General features: G+C 39.4%; 2 protein-coding genes across 2 annotated transcripts in view; one reads left to right on the top strand and one right to left on the bottom strand.

Moving 5' to 3' along the window:
* Positions 1-24,528, top strand: part of LOC126418802 (midasin-like) — a 298,364-nt gene that overhangs the window by 122,413 nt on the left and 151,423 nt on the right. The window contains exons 19-21 of the mRNA XM_050085737.1: positions 7,663-7,903; positions 20,741-20,949; positions 21,555-21,701. Of these exons, the coding sequence (XP_049941694.1) occupies positions 7,663-7,903; positions 20,741-20,949; positions 21,555-21,701 (597 nt within the window). The remainder of the gene's footprint in view (positions 1-7,662; positions 7,904-20,740; positions 20,950-21,554; positions 21,702-24,528) is intronic.
* Positions 13,153-13,920, bottom strand: LOC126419316 (pumilio homolog 2-like). Its single transcript, XM_050086496.1, has 2 exons — positions 13,673-13,920; positions 13,153-13,552 (listed from the first exon to the last, which is right to left on the bottom strand). Exons 1-2 carry the CDS (start codon positions 13,908-13,910, stop codon positions 13,191-13,193), a joined length of 600 nt encoding a protein of 199 aa, XP_049942453.1. The 5' UTR covers positions 13,911-13,920; the 3' UTR covers positions 13,153-13,190.

Below are 24,528 nucleotides of genomic sequence, written 5' to 3'. Positions count from 1 at the left end.
CTGATTTTGTTCATTTTAGTGTTTGTTTGTCCTGTCATTTTTGTAGTTTTTCTCCTTTATTCCAGCTGTGTTTTGTAGGTCTTGATTATTTTACTCCCACTCTCGTGGAATTTTTTTAATCAGAACGAGTGACCAGTGACCTAGCAGTTTGGTCCCCCCCCCTTTTAAACCAACCAACCAAAATTGCTTTCTTTTTTTGGGAGGGGGGGGGGGGGAGGAGCAATGAATTATCTTGGATTTAGACGAGGAAGGTTATGGGAGTGAAGGATGTGCTGTAAGGATAACTCCCATCTCCACATCTTAAGAAAAGCTGGTGATGGTGGGGAAGATCCAGAGGGCATGGTTTGTGTAGCTGCTCAGCTGTGTGCCATCTGCCTCCTCTACCTGCTCTCCTAGCCAGCCCACGGACGGCTCCCCACTCTGCCACGAGCTGCTAGACACTCCCCCCACAACTCCCTCTCAGCCTCCTGCCTCTCACCATCCCCCACCCCACCCCACCTTTCTCCATACAATCACCATGGGCCATCGACTGAGAAAAATGTAGGGAGGCAGGCGTGCGTGCATGTGTGTGTGTGCGTTTTCCCTAAAAGTGTGAAAAAGAAGTGCATTATGAAAACTAGCAAAGCTCTGTACCTTTTGTTTGTGTACCTATGGATGACTCATCGCTTCTGCCTTTCTGTGCACCGTCTCCTTTATTCTTAAACAATTTGATTACAGGTCACTCGTGAGGTAAGGTATTAAAAGCCTTTTGGAAATCTGGAATCAATTTGTAATCCCTTGTGGATAGCACTGAATGTTTCGTGTGAGTAAAGAGCTAGTTGTGTTTCACGGGAACAATATTTTCTAAATCCATTATGACTACGTGTCAATAGACCGTTCTCTTTGAGGCAGCTGTTCTCGATTCGAATTCTGGAATATTTACTTTATCTTCTTTGTCAAGGAATTTTGGTAGACTGTGTTCAGTAACACTGGTTTAGTGGCACTGTCATCGATAGTACTTCCATTGCTATCGTGCAAAGGAGGCATCGATTGTGACTTGTCACTAGCACACTTTACATATGAGCAGAATCTCAGTGGATCTTCTCCTAGGGTTTGAAACAAAACTTCACTTTGGAAAATATTATACGCATCTTGCATAGAAGTCTGTGCTTCTGTAAGAGAATGGTAATTTTGGGGGATTTCTAAAAATTATTTACAAAAGAATATACAAAGAACAGGTCACACATACACAGGTCTGTTTCAGAAATACTTTTGCTACTCAAGAGGGTCTGTTCTACATTCCAAAGCTATGTAGACATGAACTGTTGACGCCTAAGCCTGTTTTATCATCGAAAGGTTTTTGGTAGAATATAACATTACAAGATGGCTGCAATGGTAAGAGATGTAAGATGGATGAAAAACACTTCTGGATAATAATTAATCTGTAATGGAATCAATATGCTGCTGTAAAAGTAGAAAATAAGAAATATGACACTTTAAATACATGCCAAGGAGTGGGGCAGGGCTGTATTTTGTTGCTGCCAATATTTAATCTTTATTCGAAATATGTCTTCAAAGAAGACCTTGAAAAAGTTGAGGAAGGCATTGTCTTTAATGGGGAGGAGCTGACAGCTTGAATAGTCTTCAGCGTCTTGTATCCCAAATCAACGGCCTAAAACTCTACATTAAGTAAAACAAAATTAATTATCATCAGCAAGACAACAAAGACATAACACACTATCATCTAAACATTAATGCTAAATTTATTGAACAAGTAAAAAATTACACATATCTCAGAACTAACATTAACAACCAGTGGGATAACATGCAAGAAATTGAAATCTGCATTGAGAAGTCCAGAATAGCATTTTGTAAAATCATTAATGTGTTCAACAGCCATCATCTCCCAAACAAAACAAAACTAAGATATCTATGTTGCTATTTATTTCCCATCCTCTTCTGTGGAACTGGGACCTTGACTCTGAGGGAGATGATGGGCAAGCAACTTGAGGCATTTTGAGATGTGTCTGTACAGTCGAAAGCTAAGTGTGCCGTGGACAGGTAAAATTACTAACAATGGCATTCTCCCCAAAATGAAGAAAGGAGAGAGAATTGTAAACACATAACATGCAGAAAACTGTAATATCAGATCCATGTAATCAGAAATGGAAACAGAAACAAACAAACAGCTGCAGAACACTCTTCAAGGAAAGATATCAGGCAAAAGAGGTTGAGGAGGAAGGAGGAGGAGGACAAGAAGAAGAAGAAGAAGAAGAAGAAGAAGAAGAAGAAGATGATGATGATGAAGAAAGCACATGTATCCAGAACTGGAATTGTAGATACAAGTTTACCAGTGTAGTACAGATATTTCATGGAGCACATAGTTTTTTTATAGACTCATTATCTGTCATTATCTGTCAGAGACAGCAAAGGACTTGGAAGAGCAGTTGAACGGAATGGATAGTGTCTTGAAAGAAGGATATAAGATGAACATCAACAAAAGCAAAACGAGGATAAAGGAATGTAATCGAATTAAATCAGGTGATGTTGAGGGAATTAGATTAGGAATGAGACACTTAAAGTAGCAGATGAGTTTTGCTATTTGGGGAGCAAAATAACTGATGATGGTCGAAGTAGAGAGGATATAAAATGTAGACTGGCAATGGCAAGGAAAGCGTTTCTGAAGAAGAGAAATTTGTTAACATCGAATATAGATTTAAGTGTCAGGAAGTCGTTTCTGAAAGTATTTGTATGGAGTATAGCCATGTATGGAAGCGAAACATGGACGATAAATAGTTTGGACAAGAAGAGAATAGAAGCTTTCGAAATTTGGTGCTACAGAAGAATGCTGAAGATTAGATGGATAGATCACATAACTAATGAGGAGGTACTGAATAGAATTGGGGAGAAGAGGAGTTTGTGGCACAACTTGACAAGGAGAAGGGACCAGTTTGTAGGACATGTTCTGAGGCATCAAGGGATCACCCATTTAGTATTGGAGGGCAGCGTGGATGGTAAAAATCGTAGAGGGAGACCAAGAGATGAATACACTAAGCAGATTCAGAAGGATGTAGGCTGCAGTAGGTACTGGGAGATGAAGAAGCTTGCACAGGATAGAGTAGCATGGAGAGCTGCATCAAACCAGTCTCAGGACTGAAGACCACAACAACAACAACATAGTTTTTTTTGTAGGCTCATTATCATACTTTTACAATAAAAACAAAATATTTTTGGTGCAACATTAAGAATTGGTAATCACTCAAAGAAGACAGGCGGATTTAAATAATGTATTAGTAGTAACATGGTATTTACATGTTACATGCGGTAAATATAATGTAATGTGTTGCAAGTGAGTTGTTTGTAAATGTTTGGTCCGTGCATTAAGGCTCTCTGTAATTTACTGAGATTGCAGAAAGAATCGCATCACTACATTTTGTTGTTGTTGTTGTTGTTGTTGTTGTTGTGGTCCTCAGTCCAGAGGCTATTTGACGCGGATTTTGATGCTACTCTGACCTGTGCAAACTTCTTCATCTCTGAGTAACTATTGCAATCTACATCCTTTGGAATTCTGTTTAGTGTATTAATGCCTTTGCCTGTACGATTTTTACCCTCTGCACTTCTCTCCAATACTAAATTGATGATCCCTTGATGCCTCAGAATGTGTCCTACCAACTGAGCCCTTGTACTAGTCAAGTTGTGCCACAAATTCCTCATCTCCCCAATTCTATTCAGTACCACCACATTAGTTATGTGATCTACCCATCTAATCTTCAGCATTCTTCTGTAGCACCACGTTTCGGAAGCTTCTATTCTCCTCATTTCTGAACTATTTATCATCCATATTATACTTCCATACATGGCTACACTCCATACAAATACTTTCAGAAAAGACTTCCTGACACTTAAATCTATACTCGATGTTAACAAATGTTTCTTCTTCAGAAATGCTTTCCTTGCCAAAGCCAGTCTACATTTTGTATCCTCTCTACTTCGGCCATCATCAGTTACTTTGCTTCCCAAATAGCAAAACTCATCTACTATTTTAAGTGTCTCATTACCTAATCTAATTCCCACAGCATTACCTAATTTTATTAGATTACAGTCCTTTATCCTCGTTTTGGTTTTGTTGGCGTTCATCTTACATGCTCATTTCAAGACACTGTCCATTTCCAAGTCCTGTGCTGTCTCTGACAGAATTACAGTGTCATCGGCGAACCTCAAAGTTTTTATTTCTTCTCCATGGATTTTAATTCCTACCCAAATTTTTCTTTTGCTTTCTTTACTGATTGCTCAATATAGGGGTTGAATAACATCGGAGATTGGCTACAATCATGTCTCATTCCCGTCCCAACTACTGCTTCCCTTTCATGCCCCTTGACTCTTATAACTGCCATCTGGTTTCTGTACAAATTGTAAATAGCCTTTCACTCCCCGTATTTGACCCCTGCCACCTTCAGAATTGGAAAGAGAGTATTCCAGGCAACATTGTCAAAAGCTTTCTCCAAGTCTACAAATCCTAGAAATTTAGGTTTGCGTTTCCTTGATCTACCTTCTAAGATAAGTTGTAGGGTCAGTATTGCCTCACGTGTTCCAACATTTCAACAGAATCCAAACTGATCTTCCCCAAGAATGGCTGCTACCAGTTTTTCCATTAGTTTGTAAAGAATTTGTGTTAGTATTTTGCAGCCGTGACTTATTAAACTGATAGTTCAGTTATTTTGATACCTGTCAACACTAGCTTTCTTTGGGATTGGAATTGTTATATTCTTCTTTAAGTCTGAGGGTATTTCACCTGTCTCATACATCTTACTCACCAGATTGTCATGGCTGGCACTCCAAGTCTATCAGTAGTTCTAATGGAATGTTGTCTACTTCTGGGGTCTTATTTTGACATAGGTCTCTCAGTGCGCTGTCAAACACTTCAACTACATCCTCTTCCATTTCCATAATATTGCCCTCAGATACATTGCCGTTGTATAGGCCCTCTATATACTCCTTCCACCTTTTGCTTTCCCTTCTTTGCTTAGAACAGGTTTTCTGTCTGCTCTTGATATTCACACATGTGGCTCTCTTTTCTCCAAAGGTCTCTGTAATTTTCCTGTATTAAGTCTCTATCTTACCCCCAAGTGATATATGCATCTACATCCTTACATTTGTCCTCTAGCCACCGCTGCTTAGCCATTTTGCACTTCCAGTTGATCTCATTTTTGAGACGTTTGTATTGCTGTTTGCCTACTTCATTTACTGCATTTTTATATTTTCTCCTTCATTGATTAAATTCAATATCTCTTCTGTTACCCAAGGATTTCTACTAGCCCTTGTCTTTTTACTTACTTGATCCTCTGCTGCCTGCACTATTTCATGTCTCAAAGCTACCCAGTCGTCTTGTACTGTATTTCTCTCACCCATTATTCTCAATCGTTCCCTAATGCTCTCTCTGAACCACTCTACAACCTCTGGTTCTTTTAGTTTATCCAGGTCCTGCCTCGTTAAATTTCCACTTTTTTGCTGTTCCTTCAGTTCTAATCTACAGTTCATAACCAATAGATTGTGGTCAGAGTCCACATCTGACCCTGGAAATGTCTTACAATTTAAAACCTAGTTCCTAAATATCTCTCTTACCATTATATAATATATCTGAAACCTTCCAATGTCTCCAGGTCTCTTACATTTATGCAAACCAAGTGTTAGCGATGATTAAGTTAGGCTATGTGCAAAATTCTACTAGGTGGTTTCCTCTTTCAATCCTTACCCCCATTCCACATTCACCTACTACTTTTCCTTCTCTTGCTTTTCCTACTATCGAATTCCAGTCCCCTGTGATTATTAAAATTTCATCTTCCTTCACTATCTGAATAATTTCTTTTGTCTCATCATACATTTCTTCAATCTCTTCGTCATCTGTGGTGCTAGTTGGCATATAAACTTGTACTACTGTTGTAGGCGTCAACTTCGTGTCTTTCTTTGCTACAATAATGCGTTAACTATGCTGTTTGTGATAGCTTACCCGTGCTCCTATTTTTTTATTCATTATTAAACGTACTCCTGCAGTACCCATATTTGATATTGTATGTAGAACCCTGTATTCACCTGACCAGAAGTCTTGTTCCTCCTGCCGCCGAACTTCACTGATTCCCATTATATGTAGCTTTAACCTATCCATTTCCCTTTTTAAATTTTCTAAACTACCTGCCACTTTAAGGACCTGACATTCTAAGCTCTGATAAATAGTACACCAGTTTTGTTTCTCCTGATAATGACATCCTCCTGAATAGCCCCTGCCCGGAGATCCGAAGGGGGGAGTATTTCACCTCCATAATATTTTACCCATGCAGACACCATCATCATTTAACCATACAGTAAAGCTGCATGCCCTCGTGAAAAATTACGGCTATAGTTTCCCCTTGTTTTTAGCCACTCGCAGTACCAGCACAGCAAGGCCGTTTTGGTTAATGTTACAAGGCCAGATCAGTCAGTCATCCAGACTATTGCCCCTGCAACTACTGAAAAGGCTGCTGCCCCTCTTCAGGAACCACACATTTGTCTGGCCTCTCAACAGATACCCCTCTGTTGTGGTTGCTCCTAAGGTACGGGTATCTTTATTGCTGAAGCAAGCAAGCCTCCTCACCAATGGCAAGGTCCATGGTTCATGGGAGGAGGCGATCACTACATGTGATGAATAAAATATTGAAGTGCTAAAAGGCTTTACCTATGAGTCATTTCTGAGCCTGCCCATCATGGTTGATGTTTTTTCTGTGGGATTTGTAATTTCTCACTCATGTACAGTGCTCTTTGTTAAATAACAATGTCCTTCAAAATATGCTGTAATCTAACAATTACTGAATGTAGAAGCTCTAAGAGCTATCCACATTGCGTTGTCCTGTCCTTTCCTATTGGAAAATGTCTTCCTTTTTTACATGCCATTAACATATGGTGGCTTAGTGAGGTGCAAGATGAAGTGGTGCTTGAAAGAGAGTGTTATCTGATCCTTGCCTTTTGTGGTCAGGTTAGCATCCTTTATGTGACATGTTTTGCATATGGTCATTGTAGGCCCTTTGATTGAAGTCAACTTGTGTAATACCACAAGGACAGTAGGTTCAGTTATGAAGCATCAAAAGTTGTTGTATGTAAACTTTGTACTGTACTGTAAATCCTGTGCATCATTGCATAACCATGTAGTCTTCGATGATTTCATCCGTTTTCTTAGTCATCCATTGTTCATTCACCAGTTTCATCAGTGGGCTATAGTTTAGCAGCAGTTCTATTTTGTATTCATGAGTAATGTAGAGTGTACTTTGGACGTGTATCTTTAATCTGTCGGTATTGTATTATTGTTTGAGTCTCTCATTTAGCTGTTTCTTATTAATTCTGTCTAACAAACCCAGATTGTGTTGAAACAGTTCAAAGGAGCACCTTTTGTTGCGCATTAAATTCAAGGTGTGCTGAATTGTATCATATGAAATTGTCTTACTAATTTTTTATTTTATTCATTATATCTTAGGATAATATATAAAGTTAAGCGAAGTCAGCCACTCACTCATAGCACATCAATGCATGGAACACAGAAACATATATTTCTCCATCCAGGAATTTCAAATATTGTTAACTATGTTAGAATAAAACATACTGATTTTATAGATCTTTAAATATTGTAAATTTGATGACCATAACTTTGGCTTTCAGTACATATTGACAGAATCTGTTAGCCGCAATTTGCGAGACCTGGCACGTATTGTGTCTTTGGGCCAACTGCCTGTGTTGCTGCAAGGTGACACGTCAGTTGGCAAGACGAGTATTGTGACTTACTTGGCTCAGATAACAGGTCACCACTGTGTGCGAATCAACAACCATGAACACACAGATCTGCAAGAATATGTGGGTTCTTATATTGCTGATGCTTCTGGATCACTAGTTTTCAGAGAGGGTAAGTTTAGACTTTGTTAAAAAGTGATTTCTTATATGTTTTCTGTTCTTTGAATCCTTATCTGTTGTTAAGACATAAAAATTTATACAAGTGCTGAAACCAAATGTTCTCAGTGTTTGAGCAACTGTGTGTGTGTGTTTTATTTGTACTCTAGCTCCATCAAAGAATTTATCCTGAAATCTGGAAAGTTTCCTCTCTCTTTTGCTTGTGCATGATGGTGACTTAACACTTCTGCTGTTCGGTGAGTGGTCTCCTTCACGCCTCAATTATGTATGTTCTCCCAGAACTTAATTGATGGTTGTTGTTGTTGTTGTGGTCTTCAGTCCTGAGACTGGTTTGTGATGCAGCTCTCCATGCTACTCTATCCTGTGCAAGCTTTTTCATCTCCCAGTACCTACTGCAACCTACATCCTTCTGAATCTGCTTAGTGTATTCATCTCTTGGTCTCCCTCTACGATTTTTACCCTCCACGCTGCCCTCCAATACTAAATTGGTGATCCCTTGATGTCTCAGAACATGTCCTACCAACCGATCCCTTCTTCTGGTCAAGTTGTGCCACAAACTTCTCTTCTCCCCAATCCTATTCAATACTTCCTCATTAGTTATGTGATCTACCCATCTAATCTTCAGCATTCTTCTGTAGCACCACATTTCGAAAGCTTCTATTCTCTTCTTGTCCAAACTATTTATCGTCCATGTTTCACTTCCATACATGGCTACACTCCATACGAATACTTTCAGAAATGACTTCCTGACACTTAAATCTATACTGGATGTTAACAAATTTCTCTTCTTCAGAAACGCTTTCCTTGCCATTGCCAGCCTACATTTTATATCCTCTCTACTTCGACCATCATCAGTTATTTTGCTCCCCAAATAGCAAAACTCCTTTACTACTTTAAGTGCCTCATTTCCTAATCTAATTCCCTCAGCATCACCCGACTTAATTAGACTACATTCCATTATCCTTGTTTTGCTTTTGTTGATGTTCATCTTATATCCTCCTTTCAAGACACTATCCATTCCATTCAACTGCTCTTCCAAGTCCTTTGCTGTCTCTGGCAGAATTACAATGTCATCGGCGAACCTCAAAGTTTTTATTTCTTCTCCATGAATTTTAATACCTACTCCGAATTTTTCTTTTGTTTCCTTTACTGCTTGCTCAATATACAGATTGAACAACATCGGGGAGAGGCTACAACCCTGTCTTACTCCCTTCCCAACCACTGCTTCCCTTTCATGTCCCTCGACTGTTATAACTGCCATCTGGTTTCTGTACAAATTGTAAATAGCCTTTCGCTCCCTGTATTTTACCCCTGCCACCTTTAGAATTTGAAAGAGAGTATTCCAGTCAACATTGTCAAAAGCTTTCTCTAAGTCTACAAATGCTAGAAACGTAGGTTTGCCTTTCCTTAATCTTTCTTCTAAGATAAGTCGTAAGGTCAGTATTGCCTCACGTGTTCCAGTGTTTCTACGGAATCCAAACTGATCTTCCCCGAGGTTGGCTTCTACTAGTTTTTCCATTCGTCTGTAAAGAATTCGTGTTAGTATTTTGCAGCTGTGACTTATTAAGCTGATAGTTCGGTAATTTTCACATTTGTCAACACCTGCTTTCTTTGGGATTGGAATTATTATATTCTTCTTGAAGTCTGAGGGTATTTCGCCTGTTTCATACATCTTGCTCACCAGATGGTAGAGTTTTGTCAGGACTGGCTCTCCCACGGCCGTCAGTAGTTCCAATGGAATATTGTCTACTCCGGGGGCCTTGTTTCGACTCAGGTCTTTCAGTGCTCTGTCAAACTCTTCACGCAGTATCATATCTCCCATTTCATCTTCATCTACATCCTCTTCCATTTCCATAATATTGTCCTCAAGTACATCGCCTTTGTATAGACCCTCTATATACTCCTTCCACCTTTCTGCTTTCCCTTCTTTGCTTAGAACTGGGTTTCCATCTGAGCTCTTGATATTCATACAAGTCGTTCTCTTATCTCCAAAGGTCTCTTTAATTTTCCTGTAGGCGGTATCTATCTTACCCCTAGTGAGATAGGCCTCTACATCCTTACATTTGTCCTCTAGCCATCCCTGCTTAGCCATTTTGCACTTCCTGTTGATCTCATTTTTGAGACGTTTGTATTCCTTTTTGCCTGTTTCACTTACTGCATTTTTATATTTTCTCCTTTCATCAATTAAATTCAATATTTCTTCTGTTACCCAAGGATTTCTACTAGCCCTCGTCTTTTTACCTACTTGATCCTCTGCTGCCTTCACTACTTCATCCCTCAAAGCTACCCATTCTTCTTCTACTGTATTTATTTCCCCCATTCCTGTCAATTGCTCCCTTATGCTCTCCCTGAATCTCTGTACAATCTCTGGTTTTTTTAGTTTATCCAGGTCCCATCTTCTTAAATTCCCACCTTTTTGCAGTTTCTTCAGTTTTAATCTACAGGTCATAACCAATAGATTGTGGTCAGAGTCCACATCTGCCCCTGGAAATGTCTTACAATTTAAAACCTGGTTCCTAAATCTCTGTCTTACCATTATATAATCTATCTGATACCTTTTAGTATCTCCAGGGTTCTTCCATGTATACAACCTTCTTTCATGATTCTTAAACCAAGTGTTAGTTATGATTATGTTGTGCTCTGTGCAAAATTCGACCAGGCGGCTTCCTCTTTCATTTCTGTCCCCCAATCCATATTCACCTACTATGTTTCCTTCTCTCCCTTTCCCTACACTCGAATTCCAGTCACCCATGACTATTAAATTTTCGTCTCCCTTCACAATCTGAATAATTTCTTTTATTTCATCATACATTTCTTCAATTTCTTCGTCATCTGCAGAGCTAGTTGGCATATAAACTTGTACTACTGTAGTAGGTGTGGGCTTCGTATCTATCTTGGCCACAATAATGCGTTCACTATGCTGTCTGTAGTAGCTTACCCGCATTCCTATTTTCCTATTCATTATTAAACCTACTCCTGCATTACCCCTATTTGATTTTGTGTTTATAACCCTGTAGTCGCCTGACCAGAAGTCTTGTTCCTCCTGCCACCGAACTTCACTAATTCCCACTATATCTAACTTCAACCTATCCATTTCCCTTTTTAAATTTTCTAACCTACCTGCCCGATTAAGGGATCTGACATTCCACGCTCCGATCCATAGAACGCCAGTTTTCTTTCTCCTGATAACGACATCCTCTTGAGTAGTCCCCGCCCGGAGATCCGAATGGGGGACTATTTTACCTCCGGAATATTTTACCCAAGAGGACGCCATCATCATGTAATCATACAGTAAAGCTGCATGCCCTCGGGAAAAATTACGGCTGTAGTTTCCCCTTGCTTTCAGCCGCTCGCAGTACCAGCACAGCAAGGCCGTTTTGGTTGTTGTTACAAGGCCAGATCAGTCAATCATCCAGACTGTTGCCCTTGCAACTACTGAAAAGGCTGCTGCCCCTCTTCATGAACCACACGTTTGTCTGGCCTCTCAACAGATACCTCTCCGTTGTGGTTGCACCTACGGTACGGCTATCTGTATCGCTGAGGCACGCAAGCCTCCCCACCAACGGCAAGGTCCATACTTATACTGCCCAATACCAGTATATAGCAAATACAAGTACTGAAGTCTGATATATCAGGGAAACATATTTATATTGTCAATATACCAATAGTACAATGTCAATTTACGAATATCGGCATTATTTCCAGAAGATATTGATACATTGTTGTCTGCTCTACCCACAGCAGCTACACAAACATGCCCATGAAGTTACTTATTGAATCTTACAACCTTCTGCAATTTTTTTACATCACTGATACACACACCCTTAAACAGAGTTTCTTCTTTTCACTGTACTTGACAATCCCTTTCAAATATCAAAAATTTTAATTTTATTGTACAGCATTATATTTATGAAATACTTTTTGCCAGCTTTTGCATTATGCCGTTAGTAAGTGATGATCAGCATCACATTGGGAATGCAATTCTCATGAAGAATCCTCTGGCATTTCTACTGCACACAATGTATTCTCATTTGTTTTCCATAACAAAGTCTCAATCAATCTTCGTAACTCTTCCAATTATGTACCTTTTAATAGAAACACATCTCTCAGATGTTACTTTTTATATGGTATAACGTTCGGTATATGCTGTAATACAATTTGTGGAAAAGTAGTAAACAATTTAACTCACAACATTTTACTCTCCATATACGAGAATCTTTTAACAAGTATCAAAATTAGAAAATATAATTGTTGTAATGTTCGAAGAATTAGTTTCTCTCCCGAAAGAAATGTCAGACACACATGACAAATCTCGTGAGTTATTTGCATCTCAAGGTTTAACCCTTTCGCGGGCCACTAAACGTATTTCTTTACAGCATTTAAAAAAATGTGTGTTCCCATTTCTGTACGCTCCTGACATCTAGTAGCAGTCTGCTGCACCAGCTGTAGTTTCTGTTTGTTGTAAAATATAGCCTTCAGGACTGTGGGAAGTATATAATCCACCGAATAACAGTGTTTTAATGGTTATTGGGAAGTATGGTTGCCACCAGTGTAGTTTCTGGAAGTGGCCTGAGAAGTATACTTACCACAAAATTAACCCATCATTTGTGGTCCTTGGGAAGCATACTTACCACCAACTTAAGGTATCCTGAAGCTTGCGGGAATATGTTTTACAACCTCTGTCTATACTGACATCGTGTGGTAGTACACTGCACCAGGTGTATGAAAAGTGCTACAACAATTAGTTTCTGTTTGTCGTAGGATCACTACAGTTGTCGGAACACATTGCATCGCTTCTGCAATATACATTATGGCGACCCGTATCAGTAGTATACTTTCATTGCACGATGAAGTTTCAGGACTGTTTTCACACTTTTGTAAGTAAACTTTAATACCAGGAACAAATATTCTTTTTTATGCATAATGGCAACACGTTAACAGCAAACAGAAGGGAAGTGGGAAATCCATTTACCACCAGTTTTTTTAGTACCTCACAAAGGTGCTGTGGTGATAGTTTTCGGTCCTAAATCACAAAAATATAAGTATCAAAACAGTCCTAAATCACAAAAATATAGGTATCAAAAAATAAATATATTTATTGTTGATTACATTTCTAATAGGATAGCAAAAAAAGTTATCTTCGCTGAGTTGCACCCACGAAAGTGTTAAAAAGTTGCTAGTTGAATGAGCTGTTAAAATGTACTCCATTCTTAAGTCCTATTCACAGTTTCCCTTTAACCCTATAGAGATTGCATCCAAGAATATAGGACACATTCTGAACATTAGAAGTCATTAAATTTTAAGAAGTTTTCAAAATAATACCTAAAATCTTCCAGGAGACGACTGCGACCAGGTGGTTTGTCAACACCAGGGGTGACACCTGCTGCTCCCCTGTTACTTGAACCCAATTTTGTGAAGAGCGAATTTGTTGATCCAAATACTCCATTAGCAGCTAACCCAGCAACACCAACACCATTGCGGAACTTGGCAGCTTCTGCTCCTGGTGCCGCAGACAACACACCACGGCCAGTTCCTACACCTAGTGTTCCCAACTGGAGGCTTCCAGAACTTCCTCCAAGAGTAGGTGGGGGTGTCAAAGATCCCGATGTAAGACCAAGAGGACTTGGAGAGGCGGTCACTGTACCTAGCGCTCCGTAGTTTTGTGGCCATTTCCCACGCCCATAATCAAGCGAAGGGGAGAAAGCAGAGGTACTTCTGTCGAAGGAATCTCTGCGTCCAGAGCTGTTGGTTCCCAAACCAAGACCTGATCCTAAGGCAGCTGGTGAGCCTATGGTCCCAAGGCTGCAGCTGCTGTTGCTGTATCCCAACGAGTTGGCCAGTGATGCAAACCCACCACCTACACCTGACCCTGACTGCAGCCCTCCAATAGTAGTTCCATTTGATGCAGATGAGTTGTAGAGAGAAGGCTGCTGATTGCTGTTGTAGATTGAGGCTGAGGGTGGTGTTGCAATCTGCTGAGGTTGACTGCCCAGTAACCTCATATTACTTCCAGGGGTGATGGTTATACACTGATAAAAATTGCAGAGAATGTAAAATAAACTTCATTGTTTTTTTCCATGTGTTGTAAGTGTTCTGTATGACTCCCCTTGATCATGCAGACAACATTTAAGCGCTAACCCATTTCACACCGCATTCAAGCATATGCAAAGCCACTGATGCGAGTGCATTAGAAATGGGCATTTTGTGTTCCAGAATTATTTCCGGCAAAGGAGGCACACACACAAGTTGTTTCTCATAACTCTATAAAAAGGAAACCATAGATGTTAGGTCCAGGAATCTAAGTAATCAAGAGCAGAACACTGTGTTGTCCTGTCCTGTTTAACTGGTCCAATGGCATGGAAAATGTTGACTTAATAATATGTGACCCTCTATACCCAAGTGTGGGGGAGCTTCATCTCTATGAAAAATGTGGTCTTTAGAATCTGTATATCATGCTGTGGCATCAGCAGGCTTTTGAGAATGTCCAGGTAAATGTTTGTTGGAACACTTAGCTCAGTGAAGAGAAATGGGCAGTAAAATTTTTGTGCTGACATCACACAGAACATGTTAACTTTTGATGAGACGTGCTGATGTTCAGCAAATATTTGTTTGTGCATGGCTTCCAGTGTTGAAGCAGCATACTAAAGCATTTGACATAGTCCTTCTGTTTCAGTTCCTGTAAATTTTTAACTATGTACAATGCCATTTCCTGTTTTGTTTTGAGAACACTCCAAATCATTGTGAAATTTAAAGATTTACTGGTTTCTAGAGAGTCACATGAAATTTCAGGAAAACTGCTGGTTATCAGTAACTTCCTGCCATGATATATTGGTGCAGTCTTCTGGTTATTGTCAGCTGTGTCCTGGTGACAGTACACTGGGTTCTTCTGTTTAAAACTGCTCAAACACAGGCCCGACATGTGCATGGTGGACCCAGTTACAGACGACTGCTGTGTAAGAGCACGTGAACGCCCTAACATTCGACACCTTGTGGATTTATTAGTTATTTTTCTTTGAATGCTTTTAAACATAACATAGATGCTGCAACCTGAAAGATACGTCACGTAAATCTACGGCGCAACTTCTCCTCTAGACTCCGTGAAGCTTGGCATCAGGGTTGTGAGCACACCTCCAGTTGTGCACATTTTAAGGAACTTTTGTACATACACAACGTTTGTGATGTAATTGTCTTACAGGCCATATACGTATGGATTTGATAAACTACGTGCACAGTTCACGACCCTTGTCACTCAACTAGAGGTTTACGTCAATGCCACCAGGTTGTAGCACACTGCGGCAGACTTTTATTCCCGTTGGCTTGTCATAAGTCCTGCTAGGTGGTAGCACACTCTTCAGGTATGATAATTCACTTGCTATATATTGTAGTAAAATTGGATCGAACATCAGTATATGTCAAAGTCGTACTGATAGGAAACCTATTTTGTGGGTTTCTGAATGAGTATATTAAGTTATGAATTTTATCATACAGTAATCCATTTGTGGCACTGAGAATCATAAGGGCCTAAACCACATCACCATCAGTTGTGAGATTATAGCATTTATACGTGCTAGTAAAATATTTAGTCAGGTTTATCTGTGCTTTAGGCCCATATTGTACATATGGGAATTCACAGAAAGCTGTATCACTGGTTTCCCTGATATTCACTTCAGTGTGGGATCGCTGGGGCATACTTTAGGCAGCATCTCATTTGTATTCTAGTCAAGTGACCATGTTGGCAGACATTACCACTTGTGCTGAATCATTTCCACAAATGTCATTTTGTATTTGGTATTGGTTGTTTACTGTGTGGGGATCTGATTTTGGGTGCAGTGTAAACATGAACTATGTTGAATCTTTTTTAAATGCTAACAGAAAAGTAAAGCTGTGAGGCGGGTCATGAGTTGTGCTTGGGTAGTTTAGTTGATAGAGCACTTGCCAGCAAAAGGCAGAGGTCCCCAGTTCAAGTCTCAGTCTGGCCAAGAAAGTTCATATCAGTGCACATTCCTCTGCAGAGTGAAAATCTCATTCTGAGAACAGAAAAGTAAATTACCGGGAAAAGTTAGTCGCAAAGGAACTAGGGTCCCTGAGAACAGGTCCTTTGATTGAGAGAGTGAAAAAATCAAATAAGCATGATTACAAGCGAACATTTAACAAGGAGGTGTACCATTAACACAAGTTGTTGTATGGATGCAGTGTAAGAATATCCAATTTTCAGCCCAGAAGTAAATTCCTGGACTGTTGGGGATCTTGTACATTTGTCCGAAAAAATGGAAAAGCGTAAGAACTCCCATTTACACAAAAATGCGAAACGGAGACTTGCGAAAGCTTACACATTATTTCGATATTGGCCTTTACTGTACTTTATTGTGTACAAAACAACAAAATTCCAGAAAACAATTCCTTCTTTTGTTAGATAAGTTATGCATATTATTATTATTATTATTATTATTATTATTATTACTGTTGTTGTTATTGGCAGTGGCTGTAGTTTTATAAACTTGTTCAAAAGTGTAACTGTTATACAGTGGATGCTATTAATTTCACACTCTCAAATTTATCTGAATCTAAAAATTTGTGAACACCCAGAATGTATAATCACAAGTCGCCACTGCCCGGTTGTCACTGTACGTGCATTGGTAGAGCTTATGCCTGTCTGCTACAAGTCTGTGTGGCTATGAGCACCCTCTGTGGAACTATGCTGGCTTCCTTCATTATCTAACTGAAGATGGCCAGAAGGCTGTGCAGCGAAATATTATGGCCACAAGTTATTGACATCCATCAGTTCGCCTGAAATTTCATGTTTGTGGCATTGTAACGCCATGCTGGTTTCATACACTGATTTTTGTGGACTAAGTTCAAACAAAGCCTGCCAGATTTTTCCATGTGCACGGACATCCCATTTCTTCAACCTACAGGTGCTGTCTGCAATGTTGTTAGCATTTGGAGGTGCTAGATTGTGTCACTGAAAAAAATCCACACACTTTTTTTTTTGTCAGTTTGTATATTCATCTTGCTGCTTTCAGCAGAATTAATCCTAGGCAATCACGAATATGATAGCTTTCAATAAGTTTCATTTTATAAAAATGCATGATTATCATTTTCTCTCCACTCCACGCCTCCCCTTTCCAGTATTGTCAAAAATTTTAAAATTAAAGTCTTTCCTCCCTCTGCATTCTTTCACCATTGTCCTTCCCCTGCTATCCTCGCCCTTGTCATCCTGCACCTCACGTAGAAATAAACTGTTAGTTAATTGCCCCCCCCCTTTTTTATATGTTTTTGTAACTAATTTCATTTACTTTTCTGTTCAAGTTTTGATCAGTTTGTGAGGTGATACAGAGTAACAGTTTTCGTGTTTTTAATATGCGTAAAAGATCAGGTCCTGCTAATGCATTTCAACTCTGAGTGAGTTCTTTGGGCAGGGTAAATTTCACCTGCTATGGTGGTTGAGTGGCTTCTGGGCATTAGTAACCACATTCAAATTTGAATGTCTTCAGTTACATTCTGGTATTTTCATTTTGCATCTTTGTATGGTCTGATGAGCCTCTTGGCATGGAGATCTGAGGCAACTTGTCTTTCATTAGGTTGCTGCTGGATTTTCTATGTCTATTCATTCACTTATGTAAAGTTAAAGTTTATCTTACCCACAAGTCACTTTTTAATTGAATGTTTACATTTTCTGTTACTTGCAAAGAGCGATTTATAATTTATTTTTCCTACCTTTCTTTTCCAACTTATAATACCAGTATAATTACCAATTGAGAATGAAAGTGTGAGAGACAAATTTTGATTGTGGAAAATCTTGCTACTTGGCCTCAGTAAAGAGTTTTACTAAGGCAGGATGTACTTCTTGCTACAGTCAGTGTCTTGATCATGTTCATTGGCTGGCATTAATGTCCTGCCAGTGTCTCTCGAGCCCATCAGTAAGCACTTTCTTTTGCTCTTCTGCTAAAGGCCCTCTCCATTTTCTGAGTACTTATTCAACTATAAAATCCTGGTAGCTATTCACCATTCTTCTGAAACCATCCCTGCCATTTATTTTATCTTCAGCACTGTCCATCTCTTGTAGATCTCTCTTGTATTCTTTCTTTTAACTTTGGGTAAGTTTTAGAAAATTTCAGTTTCAGAAAATCACAGATTTTGTTTGTGAGATGGTCATTACCCATACAGAAGACGTGATGTTAGAACAGTACTCATTCCTTTTTAATTGCCATCATTGTCAGAGACATTGTTTCCACCGTGCTGTGAGTTTCTTTCTGGATCTCAGTTGAATATGTCTCTCAACCGATCCTTTGCCTGTGATCTTCTGCAGTATCATGCATTCTTTTTTAAGTAACTAGTCAACAGGTCCTTTTCACTAATAACAGTTTTCAGTGCATCACTTCTTTTAGCTCTCAAATATTGAATAAAAGACATTTTTATCAAATTTTTAACAACAAAGCTGCTGTTTATTTGCTGGCTGACAAAATTAAGGCTTTGCCAATTTGCACAACCCATCTATTACAGAGAACAAAATTTTGCTACGAGTGGATGTGTCAAATGTGGGTAATAAAGATATCAGTGATAAAATGGTTCTTATGGTAATTACTTATGTATTTGTATTTAGGATATGTTTGTCACTGATATCTTTGTAATCCACGTTCAGCACATCCATTCACAAAAAAAAAAAAAAAAAAAAAAGGTAATAGGTGGCTTGTGAAAATGGGCAAAGCCCAAAACTAGTGAGCCAGCAAATGAACAACAGCTTTGGTATTAAACATTAAAAAAAAAATAAAAAAATAAAAATGTCTTTTCCTTTTCAGTTGATTCAGATTATCACTGAAGTGTACAAACCATATGGTCTTACAACGGTCTGTAAAGTGTTATTTTGGTTTCTGTGCTCATCATCTTCTTACACTGAGATGACAAAAGTCACGGGATAACTCCTAATATCATATCACATCACATCACATTTTGTGCAGTGTAGTGCAGCAGATCAGAGTGGCATGGACTCAGTAAGTCATTGAAAGTCTCCTGCAGAAATCTAAGCCATGCTGCCTCTACAGCCGTCCATAATCCCGAAAGTGTTGCTGGCACAGGAGTTTGTGCACGAACTGACTTTTCAATTGTGTTCCCTAAATGCTCTAAGGGACTCACGTCAGGCGATCTGGATGGCTAGATGGTTAGCTCGAATTGTCCGGAATGTCATTCAAACCAATCGGGAATAGTTGTGGCCTAGTGACATGGCGCCTTTTCCTCCATAAAAATTCTATCATTGTTTGGAATATGAAGCCCAGTAATGGCTGCAAAAGGTCTCCAAGTAGCCGAACATAACCACCAGTAACATAACCAGCCAGTAATCGGTTGAGTTGCACCGGAGGACCTGGTTCATTATCATTACAGGTAAGCACCGCCCACACCATTATGGACCCACCACAAGCTTGTACAGTGTCTCGTTAACAACTTGGATCCATACCTTCGTAGAGTCTGCATCACACTCAAAATGTACCATCGACTCCTTCCGACTGAAATCAGGATTAACCTGACCACGGCACGGTTTTCCACTAGTTTAGGATCCAACCAGTACGGTCACGAGCGCGGATGAGGCACTGCAATGATGTCGAGTCGTTAGCGAAGGCACACGCGTCAGTTGTCTGCTGCCGTAGCCCATTGACACCGAATTCCGGTCCACTGTCTTAACCGATATGTTCATCGTATGTCCCACATTGATTTCTGCAGTTATTTCATGCAGCACTGCTTGTCTGATTGCAGTGACAACTCTACTGAAATGTAGCTGGTCTCAGTAGTTACGTGACGGCCGTCAGCCATTGTGTTGACCGTGGTCAGAGGTAATGCCTGAAATTTGGTATTCTCGGCATGCTCTTGATGCTGTGGATCTTGGATTATTGAATTTCCAAACAATTTCTGAAATGGAATGTCCCGTCTGTCTAGGTCTAACTGCCATTCCGCGTTCAAAGTCAGCTAATACCCACTGTGTGGCCATAATCGTGCCTGAAGTCTTTTCACGTGGATCACCTGAGTACAAACGACAGCTCCACCAATGCACTGCTCTTCTGTACCTTGTATATGCGGTACTACTGCCGTCTGTATATTCGTGTATCGCCATCCCACAGCTTTTGTACTTAAACTTCTGTTCACTTTCAATCTTCCTGTGGTCAGTTAAAATCCATTCTGGCCCATTGCTGATGTTCATCATGTATTTTGTCTTCTCACAGGAAGTGTGTTGTCCTACTCTGTGCTGTTTCTTTAAGATAGTTTACCTTTATGATAGCTCAACTGGTGGTAGAGAAATGTTTAAGTTATCTGTGAAAACTTGAAATTCAACATGTACACCCTTTATTTCAATTATTTACTTGTTCAGGAGTAATGTGACTGTGTGACTCACAAACTCTTTGTTTTCTATTGTGTTTTTATTTTGGGTTTTTCTCATTCTTGGCTCATTCTCTGATTTTTTTTTTTTTTTTTTTTTGTTACAATGTCCTACGGTCATGTGACATTAAACCTGATCTTTGGACTGAAACATAGCTTTAATTCACATATCCTTTACTCTTTTGTGAATATTGTCCTCTCTTTAATTTCTGCTGGTCTTACGGATTTTCTTCGAGTATGTAAACATCCTTCAGCTAGCGAAATTGAGTTTCCTGTTACAATCGATTTCAATAATTACAGCTATTTTTTTGACCCTTTGCAGAGACAAACATCAGCTGTGAAAGTCTGTGCACATATGTGTACAAGGTTATGATTTTTAATGTCATTTGTTCTCACCTTAGAAGTACTGCATTGGAGTCTGAGAGAGTCTGAGGGAGCCTCAGAGAGAGAATTGAAAATGTTACAGGTGCTCTGGCAGAGGCAATGAGACATGGCCACTGGGTTATATTAGATGAGCTGAATTTGGCACCAACAGATGTTCTGGAGGCTTTGAATCGTGTTTTGGATGACAACAGAGAGCTATTCATTCCTGAGACACAAGAAGTCATATCGGCACATCCAAACTTCATGTTGTTTGCAACGCAGAATCCACCTGGTCTGTATGGTGGGAGAAAGGTAATTTCCAGGACTTCTTAGACACTCAATTTATTGTAAGATTGAAATTTTAATTCTTGAGTTATGTGAATGTCGTATGTTATGTTACAAAAAACATATTCCAGTACAAATTTGTCTGCCACTGAAAGTTTTCAAAGTTGTGCTCCACATATAATTGATTATGCGACTGTCTGTTATGGTTGGCACAGATGTCCTTTCTCTACAGACTGCATGCATATTTGGATATTTGTGCCTGCATGTGTGCACAGAAAGCTTCTAATAGTAAAGAAAAATCTGTTTGCAGTTGAACAGACAGTGGGGAAAAAAAACCTGTTACATGCCACTAACTGGAGCCAGGCTATATCAGTGGAGGTATTTCCTTTCTCTTTGGTATTTTTATTTGTTAGTCTTTAAGGAAAGTCAAAGATCTAAACAAGTCAAAGGCATTCCACTTACGGAGACTATGCATAGGACTACGCCTGGTAAAGCACCGTGTATTCAGAACTACCATTGGACTGATATCAGCTTTACTTAAATAACTTTCCTAAATTTAGTGGTGGCCACAACTCAAATTTTAGCCCATATATATAAAAATTCCTATTTCAGTTCTAATTTTTATTTTGCAGTTGCTGTCCAGGGCATTTCGCAACCGGTTTGTCGAGTTACACTTTGATAAAATCCCGTCACACGAACTGGAAACTATATTAGAGAAGCGCTGTGAACTGCCTGAATCTTACGCTCGTCGAATGGTGAATGTGATGAAAGATCTACAGGTATTTAACGAAAACTTCCTTTTTAACTTTTTTGCTTTTCAACTGCTGATTTGTGCAGACTATTGATTTAGTATGTAGAATGTGTTACGAAGGGCATATTGTGTGCAAAGTGAAACTTTTGGCTTCATGAAAAGTGCGCAAAAATGAATTTAAAATTCATAAGTGCTGGCTTCTACCTGGTCTTGTGCTGACTGTTTACAGTGCGAAACAACTGAACTGGGAAGTACAATAGAGTTGAAAGGTAAAATAATAAAACTTCTATGAAGTGAAGTGATATTGGATCTCTCAGAAAGGAGATTAAATCCCTGAAAGAAGCAAATACTAAGCTAGCGAGTGAATAAACATCCTGTGTGTGGAGATCCATTGCCAGGTGCAACACAAAACTGTGAAAATTCTTGTGTGCAAAGTACAACAAAAAACTGTGAAAATTCTCATCTGCAAATTACAGCAAAAAAAGACTTGGAGAACTTATTGTGAGAAAAATCTGTAAATAAATGTAGCTGGAAAACGGTGACATACATGAGAAAAAAAAAAAAAACAGAAATATTTTATGTAAGTAAGGTAACATAAATTAATTTCTTGTTATTGGTGATCTTATATTGAAAAATGTAGTGGTTCTGCACTGTGATATTGATGTTCGCCCTGGCAAATGAGCAAACATTTTCAAAATATCATGAACATGAAGCAGTCTAACTACAAAAATAATAACAGTCCTGAGACAGTTCAAAGGTGTTATAATTCATGCTGGAACAAACCAAAATCAAATCGGCAGCAGTTGGGAAGGAATCGAAAACAAACATGAAAAATAATTGACTCAGTTTGTATGTATGCAAGATAAAGACACGTAATCAGTGGAATTTTACACAGAAGATTGGTGAGTAATGTTTACATAAACAAAATAAACAATGAAATTAGGCAACAGTGCGATGAGCTTGGTGCAATATTCCTCGTTCCAAACAAATTTCTAAGTGAAAAATGTCTGTGGAAGGATAGCATGCACTTAAATATGATGTTCAGTCAAATGAAACCTGGTCAGTGCATCTACCTTTGCCTTACACGTAAGGTGGCACCACGTAACTGCGGGTATGGTGGCGCCATCTATTGGTAGAGAGACCAACGCGTGTGCAATGTTTGATGTTGTGTAGCGGCAGTGTGATTTCACAACGAAGAGAAGGTGGTCACGCAAGTTATCGTCCAGTACCGAATGTGCAGGTGACTAAGCAGGAACAACGAGGAGTAATTGGATTTTGGGCAGTGGAGGGAGTTGGAGGCCATGAAATGTACCGACGGATGAAGGTTGTGTATGGTGAGTACAGTTAGTGTTGTGGAAAGGCGCAAACAATTCTTTGAAAGGAGCAATCGATTCACAGTTGGCGACGAAGTTTGTGACTGGCTCCAGGTCTGGGTCCGACGATGGAATCGACCAGCTAGTGTCGCAATGGGATAAATGTGCCAACAGTTTCGATGACTATTTTTGAATATGTGTACCGTGCATAGCTACATTATTGAGTTAATAAAAGTGTTACCATTACTTTACACTAGTGACTGGGTTTCATTTGAATGCCCCTTGTAGACTTAGCTCAATGACTTTTAGTCAAATGATTGTGGACATTTGTAAAATAATTAAAAATAAGGAAAACTGATAGGGTCCGAAGGGGTGATAAACCTAAAATGTACCGTGAAAATAAAATACATGAATATCAATATAATAGAAGGAAACATTCCACGTGGGAAAAATTATATATAAAAACAAAGATGAGGTGACTTACCGAACAAAAGCGCTGGCAGGTCGATAGACACACAAACAAACACAAACATACACACAAAATTCAAGCTTTCGCAACAAACTGTTGCCTCATCAGGAAAGAGGGAAGGAGAGGGGAAGACGAAAGGAAGTGGGTTTTAAGGGAGAGGGTAAGGAGTCATTCCAATCCCGGGAGCGGAAAGACTTACCTTAGGGGGAAAAAAGGACAGGTATACACTAGCACACACGCACATTTTTCCCCCTAAGGTAAGTCTTTCCGCTCCCGGGATTGGAATGACTCCTTACCCTCTCCCTTAAAACCCACTTCCTTTCGTCTTCCCCTCTCCTTCCCTCTTTCCTGATGAGGCAACAGTTTGTTGCGAAAGCTTGAATTTTGTGTGTATGTTTGTGTTTGTTTGTGTGTCTATCGACCTGCCAGCGCTTTTGTTCGGTAAGTCACCTCATCTTTGTTTTTATATATAAATACATGAATATGTTTGAAATGACAAACCAAACAAACTTGTGCAAAAGGACAATAGAGCAAATAGAAGAGAAAGTGCTGAATGTAGTAAAAATAAGCCAACAATTGTTCACCAAAATAGTCAGTGTCTAAAAAATAAAGTGCAACAGCTAGAGATTGAACTGGAGGTCATAGACAGCTCTGTTGTTTGTATCAGAGAACACTGTGCAAAATATCGGAAATTAATTATTTAAAGTCTTAAAGTTTAGCCTGTGCATCTGTAAAGTGTGCAGGTTGTTGTATCTATGTGAAACAAAACTATCCGTATAATGTTAGAAGTGATCTATGTGCAATCAGTGAAGAGAACCATTTTGAGTTAACTGCAGTAGAATTGAGACACCAGTGTTGTTGTGGTCTTCAGTCCTGAGACTGGTTTGATGCAGCTCTCCATGCTACTCTATTCTGTGCAAGCTTCGTCATCTCTCAGTACTTACTGCAACCTACATCCTTCTGAATCTGCTTAGTGTATTCATCTCTCGGTCTCCCTCTACGATTTTTACCCTCCACACTGTCCTCCAGTGCTAAATTTGTGATCCCTTGATGCCTCAGAACATGTCCTACTA

The sequence above is a fragment of the Schistocerca serialis genome, chromosome 9 (genome assembly GCF_023864345.2).
Source record: "Schistocerca serialis cubense isolate TAMUIC-IGC-003099 chromosome 9, iqSchSeri2.2, whole genome shotgun sequence".
Classification (NCBI taxonomy): domain Eukaryota; kingdom Metazoa; phylum Arthropoda; class Insecta; order Orthoptera; family Acrididae; genus Schistocerca; species Schistocerca serialis.
The sequence above is the reverse complement of the archived record's forward strand: the minus strand, read 5'-3'. Positions and strand labels throughout refer to the sequence as shown.

What these genes read in the sequence shown, in the direction of transcription:
- LOC126419316 (XM_050086496.1), bottom strand. Translation starts at nt 13,910, where the DNA reads ATGAGGTTACTGGGCAGTCAACCTCAGCAGATTGCAACACCACCCTCA. An exon ending in ACCAGCTGCCTTAGGATCAG is followed by an intron (nt 13,553 to 13,672) that starts GTCTTGGTTTGG and finishes ACGGAGCGCTAG; the next exon opens with GTACAGTGACCGCCTCTCCA.